We start from the raw sequence: 17,423 nt of genomic DNA on the forward strand, positions 1-17,423 counted from the left end.
CTCACATTAGAATTAGCTGAAACTATGGAGCATTGACAATGCTTTTGCCAATATTTGAGTCAACAGCATTGATATGAGTATTCGACCACTTGCTAAATAAACATATTGAAAGGACATTGAATCATATTGAAACACATTTGACAATTGAGACATCAAACAAAATTAGCTCCATTGTGACTTAGGAATGATATTATAATGTAGCTCACGAAGGGATAGGGAAACAAGGTTTTGTGTTCACATTTTAAAGTAATTTGCAGATAGAATGATTTTTTTTTTTGCACTGGTTAAATCTCAGTGACAAAATGCCATTATTTATGATTGATTTACTTAAGTTTCAAATTCACTTTGTTTCTGTGGTTTGAACTATATAATCTGTCATAATTCCTGAACCTGCTGTGTAACAGTTGATGCAAATGATAGTTGAACATTTTCATTTGTGTAATGAATATTTTATAATGGTTGTATACTTTGCAGTGTGGTATACACAAAAAAACACCACATTCAATCGAATGACATTTTTTCAAATTGTGTGAAGTTGAAATTTATGAATTTTCTTCTGAGTAAATATTCTTTGTCTTTGTAATATCCCTGGATTTCGGTTCCTTTTTGCTTCCCTGTCTTCCCTCAATTCTACTCCTTCTCCGATCCATGTTCTTCCCTTTCTACCCATCCTCAGTGTTGCTTCCTTGCTGAGAGGTGGGCAGTGCTTGCCCTCTGACCCTTCACCCAAGTGGCCAAACCATGCACATGAAGTCATACGGCACAGAAACTGGCCCTTTGAGCTAACTTGTCCATGAGCAAGATGCCCATATAAGCTAATCCCATTTGCCTGTGTTTAGCCCATATCCGTCTTAACATTTCCGATCCATGTACCTGTCTAACTGCCTTTTAAATCATATTGTGGTACTTGCCACAACTCCCTCCTCTGGCAGCATGTTCCATATACTCACTCCCCTCTGAGTGAAAAAGTTGCCCATCGTGTTCTTTCCCCTCTCCCGTTAAACTTGTGTCCTCTTGGATGTTAACTCTTTGCATTCACCATATCTAATCCCTTCATGGTTTTATACACCTCTACAAGATCACCATTCAGCCTCCTACATTCCAAAGAATAATGTCCGAGCCTGCCTAACCTCTCCACATTGTTCAGGCAACATCCTTGTAAATCTTTTCTGCACTCTTTCCAGCTGAGTGACACCCTGCCTATGGCAGGGTGTCCAAAGCGGAACACCATACTCCAGATGTCCACAATACCCCATGTGTCGTACAATGTTGATGATGATTATCAGTGTGCTGAGCTAAGCCTTGCCCTCAGCTTTGGCATTCCAACTGTGACATCAGAATTTTATCCTGGACCAGATACCTGGCCATTATTTCCCCTCCTCACCCAAGACACTACTGCTGAAGGTGCTGTCTGTCACACAGGAGATAGACTGAGATTAGATGACACAGCAATGGTTGGGCATTAATTAATTACCTTGACCCACAGAGCATGTTGCAAAAAGATGACACTTGTTTCGAAAGTATCACATTGCGACACTTTTGTAAAAAAAAAAATGTTTTAAACTAAAACTAGCAGTGAACCTCACGATGGTGATTTCAATTAACTTCAATCCCTGCAAAGAAATACACAGTGCTGGAGTAACTCAGTGGGCCAGGCAGCATCCATGGAGAACACAGACAGCTGATGTATCAGGGCAGGTCCCTTCTTCAGTCCCTACCCAAAAAATTACCTATCCATGTTCTCCAGAGTTGCCGTCTGACCTGCTGAGTTACTCCAGCACTTTGTGTCTTTTTTTTGTAAACCAGCACCTGCAGTTCCTTGTGTTTCCAATCCCTGAGGCTCTTGAAGCCATTTTCAGTTTGGGTTGGTGATGAATCTCTGCAGGCAAAATAGATATCTGAGATATCTAAAGGTTTCTCACTCTGCTTTCAAACCTACTTGGCAGCTCACTATTGGAACCAGGCTTGTGATAAATCTTTTGGGACATGTTTAACTTCCTCTAATAATTTACCTGTCTGTTATCTCATTCGCAGAAGGAGCTGAACTCTGTTGCGTCTGAACTAGCGGCTCGCCAGGAAGAGAGCGAGCAATCTCACAAGCATCTGATAGAACTGAGTCGCGAATTCAAAAGAAATGTGCCAGAGGTATGTGCTTCTCCAAATGCCTAACTAATATTTCAATGTCTAAGATTCACCAAGGTTTAATTGTCATATGTACTGAAAACAGAACAATGACATTCCTATTTGCAGCAACATCACAGGCCTGTGACACACTTGTGAATAATTCAGGTCTGCCACCGATTATCGGGCAACTGAGGGCCTGGCATCTCCTTTAATCTGCACCAAATCACTTAAAATCTCACCCAGAAGACCCCCTAAAATGTGGCGCCTAGGTCGGATGAGGCAGCCGATCCTAATCTCATTGGGGTCAGCGAGTTGAATTAGTCCCAAGCGGCTGGGGCTCTGCAGCTCCGGACCTGCTGGGGCTGGTATCTCGGTCCATCGACAGACTAAGTAGACTCCTCCTGGAGGCCCTAACCTCAGTTAGACCGGCAAAATGGATAATCCAGAAAGGATCTGGAATCAAAGATGCCTGAAAATTGGTGGTGGTGGACCTGTATATAAATATTCAATAAATTAATAACCCATTCTAATGCAACCCCCCCCCCAAGTCCTTAATGCAGCCAAAGATGAAATGGCAATGGAATATTAATTGGTAACTTATCATTTGAAACTTGCCAGAGCTAACCAAAATATATTAAGATAGCCACAAAATGCTGGGGTAACTCAGCAAGACAGGCAGCATCTCTGGAGAGAAGAAATGAGTGACGGTTCAGGTCAAGACCCTTCTTCAGCCTGAGTCAGGGGAGATGGAAGCATAGAGATATGGAAGGGTACGGTGTGAAAACACAGATCAAGGGTGACGATGATCAAGGAAAATGTACAATGGTTCATTGTTAGTTGAGGGCAAGGTGATAACGAGACATACAATCAGTAAAATTTAATCGGGAGGACAGTGAAACTAGGATGGGGGAAAGATGGAGAGAGGGGGAAAGCAAGACTCTGGCTAATCAGGCTTGCTTTTCCAAAAGACGGAATATTTTCCCACTTTAGCTTCCTCTTGGCCAAAGTAACTAAGAAGCCTATTCCAATATATCTGCATCATGCAGGCATGGATTGAGAATTGAAGCAAACTTCCATTGTGGCTCAGTTCCAATTGTTCTTATGCCGGGCAAAGGGTCTGTTCTTGCGTTGTACTGTTCTATGTTCTTGCTATTTACTCTGTATCTCCTACCAGAGTTTGCCTTCTAATTCTGGAGATGGTGCCCCCATAGCTGTAATGGTTTCAAAGGTCCCCATTAGCTCACGTGGAAGCTTATTGCTACTTTACATGAACTTTAAGTAAAAAGCTGTTATGACTATGCCAACCGTAACAATATTTGTGTGTAGATTGGGTCTTTGATCAAAATACAGGTGCCCCCATGATCTTCATTTGATTGTGACCTGCTGATGTTGCATAGACACTCAGGAGAAAGTTTTTTGCATTGTTGAGAAGTTGATGCTTTGAGACAGTTTTGGTTTTGTGTGGGTGGTAATGGAACCGTCAGTATGAGGGTGGAGAACTGCAATCGTGAAGTGTGCGTCATTTGACCCAGCAGATTGTCATTTAAGACTGCTTGGATTTGTTCTAAAAACTGTTTCACCATGAGTCCAATTGAATTTGACATATTTTTTAAATTTGGTTCTTGCCTGAAAAGGCCTATTTGGTCGACATTAATGTTGTACAGGTACCAATTTTTTTTTTTTAAAGTTTGGATTATTTTTGGCACTGACGATGTGAGAACAGGGAGGTGTTTTATGCAGCTGCCTATTACACCCGAGAAGAAATAATCAGCTCCATTTTCTTTAGAGAAATGTACAAGTGCAGTGAGGTGCTGCTGAAATGTTTTAAAGCAGTTTCGTTTAGAGATACAGCGTGGAAAATGGCCTTTCAGCCCACCGAGTCCATGATGACCAGCAATCACCCTACGTGAATTTTATCCTGCATACTTGGGACCATTTTAGTCGCTAAATAATCTACAAAACCACACGTCTTTGGGATGTGGGAGGAAACCAGAGCACCTGGAGAAAACCCACCCAGTCACAGAGAATTTACATGCTCTGTACAGACAGCATGCATAGTCAGGATCGAACCTGGGTCTCTGGTGCTGGAGGCAACTGCTCGCATTATTGTGTTAATTATTGTGGGGGGGGGGGGGGGGAGGGGGGGGGATGGTTTGTATTTTCGATGCAGCGGAGCAGTTTTATCAAAAGAAATGGTGAGGCGGCCAATATTTGAAAGCTACTCTAACCCAGATGGAAGGAGAGAAAAAAAACTATATATGAATTGTATGAGGGAGGAGCTGTTGATCAGGCAGGTTGTGGAAGCTGGATAAAGATAATCCCAATTTTAAAATGTTCTATTTCAGTTTACTAGAAGCTTCTGGGGAGATGATGACTGTATAGTGGATAAGACGTTTTTTTATTGGAGAGGACAGTAAGCTACCTGCACCAGAGAATAACCCAATAATACTGCATTATAGCAGTCTGCATTTAAACCATTAGTCAACAGAGGTCAGCATAGATGACTTTAATCTGAAAACGTCCTGTTACCTCATAATTATTGTTTAGGTATTGGTGGAAAGCACAGTCAGTGTTGGTTAAATTATTGGCATTGTTATCAATGAATAAGATAGAAATTTGCAGGAATACTACCGAACATTTGGGCCCATTGTGCTCATGCCACCCTGATGAGTGGAACTATTTCAGTTGCTCCTAAGTTCCAGCTCTCCGTTGAAAGACCTGCAGGTTACAGCTCTCGGTCTATTAAAAGTCTCTTCTATAAGCGTTGAGAGTTTGCGCGGCAAAGTGGCGCAGCAGTAGAGTAGTAGTAGAGATCCGGGTTCGATCCTGAATACGGGTGCTGCCTGTGTGGAGTTTGTACCTATGACCACATGAGTTTTCTCCGGGTGCTCTGGTTTCCTCCCACACTCCAAAGATGTACAGGTTTGCAGGTTAATCAGCTTTGGCAAAAATTGTAAAGTGTCCCTGGTGTGCCAGATAGTGTGAATATATGGGGTGATCGCTGGTCAGCGTGGATTCAGTGCGCCGAAGAGCTTGTTTCTGCGCTGTATCTCTAATGTCTAAAGCCTCTCACCACCCATTTATGCAGCTGTTTGAGTGAGAAAAAATGTCTACTCAACTCTCACATAGATTGAACATACATTATTATTCTGTATTCTGCTTAATTACAAAGATTTCCCAAGCTTCCTGATATTTAACGCAGGTATATCTTGTGTTAAAATGATGTGAAATTAAATGATAACGTTCTTTGGAGGGTGGAAAAAATGTATCTTAAAATCTTTCAAAATTAGACTGAGTCCAAATGTAAGAACAGAAGGAATATTAAAGTTGTACTTTGTATTGTTCACCAGCTCTCCAGGTCATTGATGGGTTATGGGTCAAGATAAAGGGTTATTGCAGAAGCTCAGGGAATAAGCAGCGTGCGTGTAGGAAGGAACTGCAGATGCTGGTTTGCACCAAAGACACAAAGTGTTGGAGTAACTTAGCAGGTCAACCAGCATCTCGGGATAGAAGGAATTGGTGACATTTCGGGTCGAGACCCTTCTTCTTCACCCAAAAGTCAATCATTCCTTCTATCCCGAGATGTTGCCTGTCCCGCTGAGTTACTCCAGCACTTTGTGTCTATCTAAGGAGAACAGAGCCAAGGAGCTTCACATCCGCATTCAAGTTTAAATTCCCTTAGAGACTGCAATTTCCTGTCACTAAGATACTATGCACACAAGAGAAAATTGGGTCAATCTTCCAACGGTATGGAGAATATGTGACGTTTTGGATCGAGACCCTTCAGACTGCAGCCAGTGAGCTGGATTTGTGATGCTTGTACTGGGGATCTTTGAAGGCACTCTCAGAAACTAAAGGTGCACGTGATTTTTTTTGGGGCCAGACTCCAACCCTAATTTTCCCACTTCCTTTTCCTGTTGTGGCATCTACTCGTCAATCTTACAGAACACTACTCTCGCCCCCTGCACACCCCTCTGTCCCTAGAATTTCTTCAGAGATACGCCGTGGAAACAGGCCAGCCGGCCCACAGAGTTCACACCAACCAGCGATCACCCCGCACACATTAGCACTATCCTACACACTAGGGACAATTTTTTACAATTTTACCGATGCCAAATAACCTATAAACCTGTATGTCTTCGGAATTTGAGAGGAAACCTGAGCACCCAGAGAAAACCCACGCGATCACAGAGAGAATGTACCAACACAGTACAGACAGCACCCGTAGTTATGATTGAACCCGGGTCTCTGGCACTGTAAGGCATCAACACTACTGCTGCATCACTGTGCTGCCCTTTTCTCTGCTTAAAACCCGTTCCCTCCTAAACGTGTTCTAGTTCTGATGAATAGTTCTGGACATGAAATATAAACACGGCCCTGTCCAGAGCTGCCTGACCTGCTGAAAGTTTCCAGCATTTTAACTTTTATGACTTGGCCTTTCCCTTTGACCCCAAGTTTGACCCTTTTGATGACCCTGCTCTCATTGACGTCAATTGGCTCTCTTTACTCAACTTCTCATCTAGTTAAAATTCTCATTCCAGCCTCTTTCAGAACAAGCAGGCGGTGGCAGGCACAATTACAACATTTAAAAGGCATTCGGGCTGTTGATGCATTCGATCTAATTTTGACAGATTTTGTATAAATCTTTACCACTTTTCAAGAAATTTTATATGTGCCATTCTTATTCTTCTGATAAGAAAGGCACGGAAATACAGACTTTTTCCAGGCAAACAGGATAAATCCAGACTGTTTGGATGAGGTGGGCCGATAGTGCCTGTTTATTTTCCGTACAAATCTATTTAAATTCCTTTTTGGCCTGTAACAACCACCTTACTGCCACCGGTGTCTGAAGAAGGGTCTCGATCTATTCCTTTTCTCTAGAGATGCTGCCTGACCATCCGACTTGCCCATACCTACCAATGTTCGGTCTACACTAGTCTCACCTGCCTGCATTTTGTCTATCACCAGTGTGAAGCAGCATCTATGGTTCCTTCCTTCTCCCTATGGCCGCTCCAGAAAGACTTCCAAAGTCACTCTTCTCGAACTTCTCCTGTTTATTCGCTGCACTCAATTCTGTTCGAATTCTTTAAATGAAGGTTTATAAAATAATGGATAATATGGATTATCATAGACTTTTTTTCCCAGGGTGGGGGAGTCTAAATATCGAGGGGATCTGGGTGCCATTTTTTTTCAACAAAGGGTGATGGGTTCATGGAATGAGCTGCCACAGGAAGTGGTTGATGCAGGTTTAATTAGTCTTACAGTGTGGAAACGGGCCCTTTGGCCCAACTTGCCCATCCCGACCAACATGTCCCATCTGCACTAGTCCCACCTGCCTGCATTTGGCACATATCCCTCTAAACCTGTCCTATCCATGTACCTGTCTAACTGTTTCTTAAACATTACAATAGTACCTGCTTCAACTACCTTCTGCATGAGTGGATTGTGCTGACATCATTGTTTAATCTTAAAACTTTGTATTTCAGGAGATTAGAGAAATGGTTGCACCTCTCCTAAAGACCTTCCAAGCTGAGGTAAGCTTTTCAAATTTGATAGCATGACAAAATAATCCCAATGTTTTTCCAAAGGTTTATTGTTGCCTTGAAATATACTCGATAAAATCAAGATACTTTTAAAACTGAATAAGTTCCTCGTATCTCTCGATTGAGCCAGGTTTGTTTTTTAGCCGAGGTTCGTATCTGTTCATCACTTACTCTTCTTTCCCAATTCCCAAACGTCGTGCCAATCCCGTCTATTGTTGCAGATACTTGTTGCTTTTATTCAACTTCGCAGATCACATCTGAGATTCCTCATAAACCCCATAATTTGTCCTCGTAATTCATTTTCACTCGTTCTGCTGTTTATATTTTACACTGTTGTCATCTGACCGCACTCAGGCTACCATGTCAGTGTTATTGCTCCATGTCATCTTAACCTAAATGTACTTAGATGTTATTGTTACATTGTTGTGTGTATACTTAAAAATGTTGCATTCTTTTTTTTGTAATGACAAAGCACCTCCAAATTAATTTCTTTCAATATCTGTCCTGGCATTCCAGAATAAAATGCTTAATTATTCACGTTGTATGGGTATAAAATCTCATCACTTGTACATGACTACGCTGATAAAATGGTGTACTGCATCACAGAAAATTATTGTCTGCTTTGTTAAATCCCAACAATTTACAGTATCTTCAATACACGGACAGAGTGTTATTGCTCTGTAATATTTCTGTCTTACCCAGTATTCTGGTCAAACTAGGATATTTGAAAGCCCATCTCTGCTCTAATATTTTTCATGGAGAAATTGAATAAACTTCAGTCCATGTTACTGCTGCCATAGAGAAACATGTTTTAATTTCACGGCCAATTGTTCATTAGTGCTTTATTGTCACACGTGCAAAATACAGTGAAATTATTTTAGAGTCGACAGATTTGCAACCATTTCCAAAGCCCACGCGTTAGATCTTGTGGAGCGGTGCCCGTTCCGGGCGAAACTCTGGATGGTCCAACTTGGCTTTGCCTCCTCCAGCACCGCACCCCCTCCCCCCGCCTCCTCCTGCGTCGCTCACCCCTCCCATTTTTTTTACTCTCTCCACACCATCTTTACCTTCCCCTGCCTCCTTGCCTCCTCCCTTGCCATCTACTGCCCTCCAGCCCCCTCCCTGCCTTCCTACTTCATTTAAGATGGAATGTGAACTGGTTTTAATACAAAACCTATGGTCATAAACTTAAACTACAGAAACTACAAAGGATGCATTAAGAGCATGTTGGCTGTACTTGGTTAAATGGCATGGCCGTGGATAGGCAATACATAACATTAAGGAACAAAAGCCATAAATGCCACAGCTGCACATTCCTTCCAGAGAAAAAAGCACAAAAAAAAATAGTGACTACTATGATTAATGGAAGAAATTAAGAGTAGTCTTAGATTCAAAGAGGAGGTGTATACATTTTCCTATTGGATATTAAAACTAATGCCCCTGTCCCACTTAGGAAACCTGAACGGAAACCTCTGGAGACTTTGCGCCCCACCCAAGGTTTCTGTGTGGTTCCCGGAGGTTTTTGTCAGTCTCCCTACCTGCTTCCACTACTTGCAACCTCCGGGAACCGCACGGAAACCTTGGGTGGGGCGCAAAGTCTCCAGAGTTTCCGTTCAGGTTTCCTAAGTGGAACAGGGGCATAATAGGATTATGAAAAGTGTCAAATTCAGCAAAAGTGTACCAAGAATGTGATTGAGAAGAATGATACAAGGTTAAACCTGCAAGGAACATAAAAGTGGACTGTAAAAGTTTCTAGAAGTGTGTGGAAAGCAAAAGATTGGTGAGCTTATTGGAGAATTGTTGCATTTTCATCAGGGAATAAAGAAATCACAGAGCTGCTAATCAGATACAGCTTTATACGTGATTGATCAATACGTTTTTAGAATAACACGCTTGTTCATTTAATACCAAAGCTTGTTTACACGCTGGTATTGTTGGAATAACGTGCACAAATATACACCTGGCAGCGTAATCTGGTATATATTTAATTTACTCGGTTTTAAAATTATGCGGAGCTGTTTAAGAATGCATCCCTTGCCTAAAACACAAGGTGCCTGGACTTTGTTTTAGTCTTCGAGGAAGGGAACGCATGTATCTTCCCAGAAATGCTGGGGAACAAAGGTGTGATTGAAAAGGGGGAATGAAAGGAAATTAGCTGTATTTTTTTTAAATCAAGTTGTGCTGGTAAGAGCACGGAAAATCAATAAATTCCCCGGCTCGCATCCCAGCTAGTCTCCCAAGTTATCGATGCTTAGGATTGATGCATTGATTTGCATTGATGTCCCCTTCTGAAATTCACTCGGTTATTGACCAGTTCTTGCAGATTGTCTGTCTGTAGCAAATATTATCCTGCTGCTGGTTTAAAAGAAAGCTGCAGAAAAAATAGAGATGGAATAGATGATGGAGAACTAGTGGATGTGGTATATTTGGATTATCAGAACTGAAGTTTCACAAAGGAAGTCAGTGTGCATAATTAAGGCACGTGGAATCGGAAATGGGGTGGGGCGGAGGTAATAAGAACAATGGAGGACCCAGCATGGGGGGGACAAACAAAGCGGGACCTGGCGTGTGGGTGCACGGGAATTTGTAACCTTGTATGTGCCCTTTATTTTACGACTATTTGCAGACCTTGGGTACGCAAGCAAAGAATTTCACTGTGACTTGTCACATGTGACAAAGTATTCAATTCAATTCAATGCTGGGTGTTCTCATTAAAATGTACAAAATTCTGACTGTGCCAGACAGACAAACAAAGCATGAGGATGTGGTAACTGTTTCGGGTTTAGGGTGAGACATTAGCCAGTAGATGTGGAGACACTTCTTCACTGGGTGAAACCTGTGAAATTATTTGCCACAGAGGGCAGTGGAGGCATTGTTGATGAATGTATTGAGAACATAGACCATAACATAGATCTAATCTCGATGTAGAAACAAGGAACTGCGGATGTTGGTGTACAAAGTGCTGGAGTAACTTAATGAGTCAGGCTGCATCTCCGAAGAGCGTGGGTAGGTGAATTTGGGGTCGGGACCTTTCTTGAGAATTAGATTACAACTATTCTCAATAGTTCAATGGTTCTATACTATCACATATATCAAGGTACAGTGAAATACTTTGTTTGTGTACAGATCAATCAGCTTATTGCCATAGATTAAGTACAATCCCCCATTGTGTACAGAATGTGCCGAAAAAGGCCATTGAGTCCATAAGTCGCCTGGTTTAGGCACTGTTTTACAGTCTCGGCTGCAGCTGGCCATGAAGGCCCGTTGCATCTCCTCTGCCTGCATATGCCCAATGTCCCTCCATTTAATGACGAGGGAGGTAGATTTTGAAAGTCAAAAGATATCAATGCGGGTGAATGGGAGCATGTTATTGAGATAGAGGATAAGTCCAGGTCCCCCTGCTCCTTGTTTCCCAGCAGAGCAGTGACCAGTTGGGTAGGATTGTTGTGGCTTTCTCCGACTGCAGTGCGGCTGCAGGAATTCATTGCCGAGTGACTTTGGTTCCTACATCAAATGGTAAATATGCTGCACTGAGAAACCATTTAATGCGTTGCGGCTATCCAAGCTTTTCAATGCCCACTTATCCTCCACCTCTGCATTTCCCTGTATTATTTTTATATTCTACCCTTTTAATCTATTCAATCGACCCTCTTGAAACAATATATTAGTCTCTAACTGCTAATAATCAGTTTCAAATTTTCTCTTCCTTGTATCCCTCATTGTTGATGATGTTAAAAGCATCTACGAACATCCTTATCTAATTATTATTAATCCCTGAACATTCAGTCTTCTCAGTATTTTGGTTACTCGGTGTTGAATAGGTGGGTCCTACCGATGTTTTATACAAATTAAACAACATCATCTTCCTTTTACATTCTGTGCTTTTACATATCAAAGCAACAAAATCCCATTTGCCTTCTATTTGCTGCCCCTTATATATGCGTTCCCAGTTAAAAATCTGTATTGTATCTACCACCTTATTCCGCATAATTTAAGAGTTATTTACTAAGAAGGGTGCACTTTTACTTGCCTCGCTGAATCAACGGTTGTACGCAGTAAGATGGTTGATACAAGATAGATTTTTTTTAATGGGCAGCACTGTGGCGCAGCTGGTGGAACTGCTATCACCTCACAGCGCCAATAACCCAGGTTCGATCCTGACCTCGGGTGCTGTCTGTGTGGAGTTTGCATGTTCTCCCTGTTACCACGTGGCTTTCCTCCGGGTGCTCCGGTTTTCTCCCACATCCCATAGACGTGCAAGGTTGTTGGTTAATTGATCCTCTGTAAATTGCCCCTAGTGTGTGGGGAACATGGGATTAATGTGAACATGGGTGATGAATAGTTGGCGTGGGCTGGAGGCCCTGTCTCCACCCTGTATCTCTAAACTAAACAAGGAACATAAAGGACACCAAATATAAGACAATAATGTTACTGACTGGAACTCTCATCTTTCATAAAAGACAAGGCAAAATATTGTGCTATTCATTAAAATCATTACCACTCTGGGTATAGTTTGTTTTGCTATTGTCACATGTGTCAAGTACAGTGAAAAGCATCTGTTTGCATGCTGTCCAGTCAAAGAAAAGACGTTACATGATTATAATCAAGTCATACACATTGCACAGATATAGGATGACGAGCGCAACATTTAGCACAAATATGCAACATTGAAGTCCGATCAAGTCCAATTATCGGTCTCCAATGAGGTAGATGGGAGGTCAGGACCGCCCTCTCTGAACACCGCATAATCATCTTTCCCATGAATTTATGCTTATTGAGGCTAGTGCTAGGCGGACTGCTAAGAGCCTTTCAGAACAAGGAGACACTGAGTTTGATGAAACATTTGCGATGCTCAGCTGATAGTTATTATAGCCATGCATCATTAAGCCTAGAATGAACAAAATAAGAAAAAAAACTTCTTATTAATAGAAAAAGATAAAATGAAACTGAGCCGACTTCTAAAGGACAAACTCCAATCAATTATCGTAATTTATTGTGGTCATTAATGTCAAACTTGCTTTGTACCGTAATACTGTTTGAAAAGAAAAGTGAAGTTGATTGTATTAATTTGTCCTGATCTCGTGAGGGTTTAAACTGTGACGAATATAAATCGGAAGTAGACGGCTGTTTAGTTTCATATGGGGGTTTTATTTTATCTATGTTTGCAATTAACAATGGTAAGAGGAAATTGATATGAATGAAATAAATTTTGCTTACAGTAATTTCCAAACTAATAATTCACACCATGAAAATTAAAAATGTAATTGTGGTTAGAACTTTAGCACCACTCTTAATCTGATGTTTATCTTCTGGAATGTGTATTGAATGGAGCAATCAGCTGACATTCAGAGTGATTTTATTATTTATTGAAGAGTTTTGTCTAAATGTCAATACGTATTTTCCATTTTTAAAGTTTAATAATAGAGCTTTTGAGGCATGCTTCTTTCTGTCCCCTGCCCCCAAAGACTGAAAGTTAAACGTATGATTTTCTTGATGTCGGCTGTGGTTAATAACACAAATGTATTGACTTGCTTTCTTTGCAAGAAAGGCCAGCCTGTGCAGGTGTTAGCTGTGAGCCGCTATGGGACTTGCTCAGTCCACTTCTATCCAGGGGCTGATGGAAACCTCGCAGGATGGAAATTAAAATATTAAAATCTTCCAGAGTTAACACGCAGAGATGGAAACACGCATCATGTATAAGGGTCCAAAATGGGAAATGGGGATCGCTTTCCACTAGCATGGGTAACTCTTTAATTTTGGCAAGATGATGTATGAGCTTAAGAATGAGGAGCAGATATAACACTATCAACCTTTGAGGTCAATTGTTAATATCATTGCTGATGTTGTGCTGCTGCAAGTAAGAATGTCATTGTTCTATCTGGGCCATATGACAATAAAACACTTGATTGGAACCTGGTCCCTACATTGCCTGATGCCTCTCAGTAATCTCATCCTCTTGCTTGGGAAGAATCTGTTTAAGCTTAACTTAAAATAATTTTAAGACTCTACCCAGACTCTCAACCCATGGCAAATTTCACTTGATTGTTATTTGGCAACTCCTTTAAATAATGACTCCTAGTTTTAGATTGTTTGATAAGAGGAAGCATCCTCACCCCATTCACCCTGACAAATCCCATCAGCATCTTACAAGTCTTCCCTCGCTTTTCCAAATGCATGTCAATATAAACCTCGTCGTCCCAACTTTTCCTGAAGAGGGATCTGGGTGGGGGTCTGCCGAGAGCGATGGGGGGATCCGGGTGGGGGGCCGCCTGTGGCCATGTGCGGCGGCAGGCCTGGTTTGCCGCTGCGAGCAGAAGATGAGATTGTCAGATGAACCTTTCGTAACTTTGTCGGCATCAGAACCTGGTGACTTGTCTGCACTGCCTAGATAAGGTCTGCTGTATGATTTTACCAGGCTTTATGCAAAACAAAGCATTTTATAGTAGCCAAGTACGTGACAATAAGGTATCGTTGAATTGAATCATTAATGAGACAACTGACCTTTCTCTGAACTGCCAATGCACCAACATCCACCCTTCAAACAAAAGACCAGTACTGTACACAATGGTCTCACTATTGTTGCATATAATTGAAGTATCATCTCCTTACTTTTAGTTCAGAGAGACACAGCATGGAAACAGGTCCTTCAGTCCATCATTTCCATGGTGGCGATTGGTCACCCAGTCACACTTGTTCCAATTTAACGACCTCTCCTTTGATACCATCATCCAAATTATCGATGTAAAATGTTGAGGCACCAGCACAGTAGTTTCTGCAGCGATTGCATCTTGTCACCTTGCAACAGTCCCATTTACACTTGCTCTCTTCATCCTGTTAGTCAGTCAAACTTGTTCAGGTCTAGGTTTATGATTGTCACATGTAGCGAGGTACAGTGAAAAGCTTTGTTTTGCATGATATCCAAACACATCAGATATACCATGTATAAAGACAAACTCGAGTACAATAGATGCAGCAAAGGAGATACTGCTTTCAGATTGGACTTGCACATTGGACTTTGTCTATGGAAGTGATGCCTCAAATGGGCTAGAAGTGAATGGAACAGGTTCCCAGCTTATGGAAGGACCAGTTCAGAAGCCTGAAAATGGAGGGGAAGAAGCTGTTCCTAAGTCTGGTGGATCGCTCTTTCGAGCTTCTGTACTTCTGCTGGACGGGAGCAGGGAGATGAAAAAATGACCAGGGTGGGACGTTGATTATGTTGGCTGCTTTTAGGAGGCGCGTGTAGATGGAGTCATTGGAGGGGAATCTGGTCTGTGAGAAGGATCAGAGCCACCCTCCTGAGCCATTAGCTTTTATGTTCCACTTAAATCAATCAGATTCCTTCTGGAAAATTAGGTACAGTACATCTACACCTTTGTCCTCAACATATTTTTCTACTTAAAGGAGTTCCAATAAATTGGTCAAGCATGAGTTCCCTTTTGCAAAACCATGTTGGTTTTGATTGATTATCTAGACTTTTTCAGTGTGCGCTGCTACAATGTCTCTAATTTTATCCATAGCAGATGTTAAGTTGAGTGAACTGCGTTTCTTGTGTTCCATCTCCTTTCCAACTGTTCTGGTGGCTAAAGAACCACAGTCTATCAGGTCTTTATGTTTGAGATATCTTCCTAGATGAGCCACTCTTTTTTTCAAATTCAGAAATACTAAAGCACGTCGCCTCTGCAGCTGATCATACAGCTTCCAATTAAACAGGGCCAGAAGCAGCAATGATGATAATTGCTGAAGACCTTTGGATGATTGACCCAATTTTCTTTTGTGTGCTTTGTATCTTGGTGATGGGAAATTGCACAACTCGTACATGCTGACAAAGATGCCAGTCTAAGCTGGTCCCATTTGCCTGTACATGTCCTAGTGTCTTTTAAATACTGTTTATACAATTACCTCCTCAATTATCTCCTCTGGCAGCTTGTTCCATATACCCACCTGTGTGAAAAGGTTGGCCCTCAGGTTCCTATCAAATTTTGCCCCACTCATCTTACACGTATGTCCTCTGGTTCTTTTTTCTCCTACTCTGGGTAAAAGACTCTGTGCAGTCTTCCTATATTTTGCCCTTGTTATCTTAAACACCTCTGTAAAATCAGCATCCTGTACTCCAAGGAATAAAGTCCTAGCCTGCCCAACCGCTCCCAGTAGCTGAGGCCCTGTACTGGCAGCACACTCGTAAATCTTCTCAGCGCTTTTTTCAGCTTAACAGCATCTTTCCTACGGAAGGAACAGCAGATGCTGGTTTACATCAAAATGCTGGAGTAACTCAGTGGAACAGGTGGCACCTCTGGCTAGATGGAATGGTTGAGACCCTTCTTCAGCCTGAGTTATTCCAGCATTTTGTGTCTAACATCCTTCCTATAGCAAAGTGACTAAAGCTGAACACAAAGTAAGGCCATACCAACATCTTTTACAATTCTTAACATAACATCCTAACGTCTATACTATACAGCATATAATCCTCCAACATTTTCGCCACCTCCAACGGGATCCCACTACTGGCCACATCTTTCCATCTCCGCCCCTTTCTGCTTTCCACAGTAACCGTTCCCTCTGAAACTCCCTGGTCAACTCGTCCTTTAACACGCAAACCACCCCCTCCCCAGGTACTTTCCCCTGCAACCGCAGGAGATACAACACCTGTCCCTTTACCTCCCCCCTTGACTCCATCCAGGGACCCAAACAGTGTTTCCAGGTGAGACAGAGGTTCACTTGCACCTCCTCCAACCTCATCTACTGCATCCGCTGTTCCAAGTGTCAGCTTCTCTACATCGGCGAGACCAAGCACAGGCTCGGCGATTGTTTTGCTGAACACCTCCACTCAGTCAGTCTTAACCTTCCTGATCTCCCGGTGGGTCACCACTTCAACTCCCCTCCCCATTCCCAATCTGACCTTTCTCTCCTGGGCCTCCTCCATTGTCAGAGTGAGGCCCAGTGCAAATTGGAGTAACAGCACCTCATATTTCGCTTGATTAGCTTACACCCCAGCGGTATGAATATGGACTTCTTTATCTTCAGATAGCCCTTGCTTTTTCTCTCCATCCCCTCTCCCTTCCCAGTTCTCCCACCAGTCTTACTGTCTCCGACTACATTCTACCTTTGTCCCGCCCCCTCCCCTGACATCAGTCTGACGAAGGTTCTCGACCCGAAACGTCACCCATTCCTTCTCCTCAGGGATGCTGCCTGACCCGCTAAGTTACTCCAGCATATTGTATCTACCTTCTGTACCTATCCTATTTTACCACCTTATCTACCTGAAACACTCTGCTTGTACTTTCGGTCATCAAGTGCATTTTAGGATCACACTTCTACGCGCTACATTCTTAAATCCTGAACTGTACACATTTAAGGAGCCACATTAATGATATAATCCCAGCTCTTCCTGCAGGTGGGGATGGAGACTGCCTTCCTTGTGCTAAGCAAACAGTTGTTGTGTTCAGCTATCAAGGTTTGGTCAGTGCCAAACAGATATCACCATTTAGGTTTGGCTGTCAGGTCCTGAGAGTTGTATCTGTGACCTGCCCATTTAGATGCTGCAAAGGGGAGCCTGAGAACTGAACTTTTTGTAGTCAAAGACTATGCACTAGGGCCCAATGTTTCAGCTTCCCTTTGATCTGCTCAGTCTGAGTGAGGGGGTCCCATTACATGACTCTGAGTAGGAGCCCCGTGTTCATTATCCACCCAGAAACCTCTGTGTACGTCTTTGTCTCGCCCTCATTTCCTGTTGCCTTTTGATATTTTTAAAACTACTTT

At 42.3% G+C, this 17,423-nt stretch overlaps 1 protein-coding gene across 9 annotated transcripts in view; it reads left to right on the forward strand.

Moving 5' to 3' along the window:
• The window catches only part of cux2b (cut-like homeobox 2b), a 285,814-nt gene that overhangs the window by 146,056 nt on the left and 122,335 nt on the right, over nt 1-17,423 (forward strand). For all 9 annotated transcript variants that reach the window (XM_055655802.1, XM_055655796.1, XM_055655795.1 and 6 more), the window contains exons 2-3: nt 2,035-2,145; nt 7,611-7,658. In XM_055655802.1, the coding sequence (XP_055511777.1) occupies nt 7,623-7,658 (36 nt within the window). In that variant the 5' untranslated portion in view covers nt 2,035-2,145; nt 7,611-7,622. The remainder of the gene's footprint in view (nt 1-2,034; nt 2,146-7,610; nt 7,659-17,423) is intronic.

Source organism: Leucoraja erinacea, chromosome 25, assembly GCF_028641065.1.
Source record: "Leucoraja erinacea ecotype New England chromosome 25, Leri_hhj_1, whole genome shotgun sequence".
In the NCBI taxonomy this organism is placed as follows: Eukaryota; Metazoa; Chordata; class Chondrichthyes; order Rajiformes; family Rajidae; genus Leucoraja; species Leucoraja erinaceus.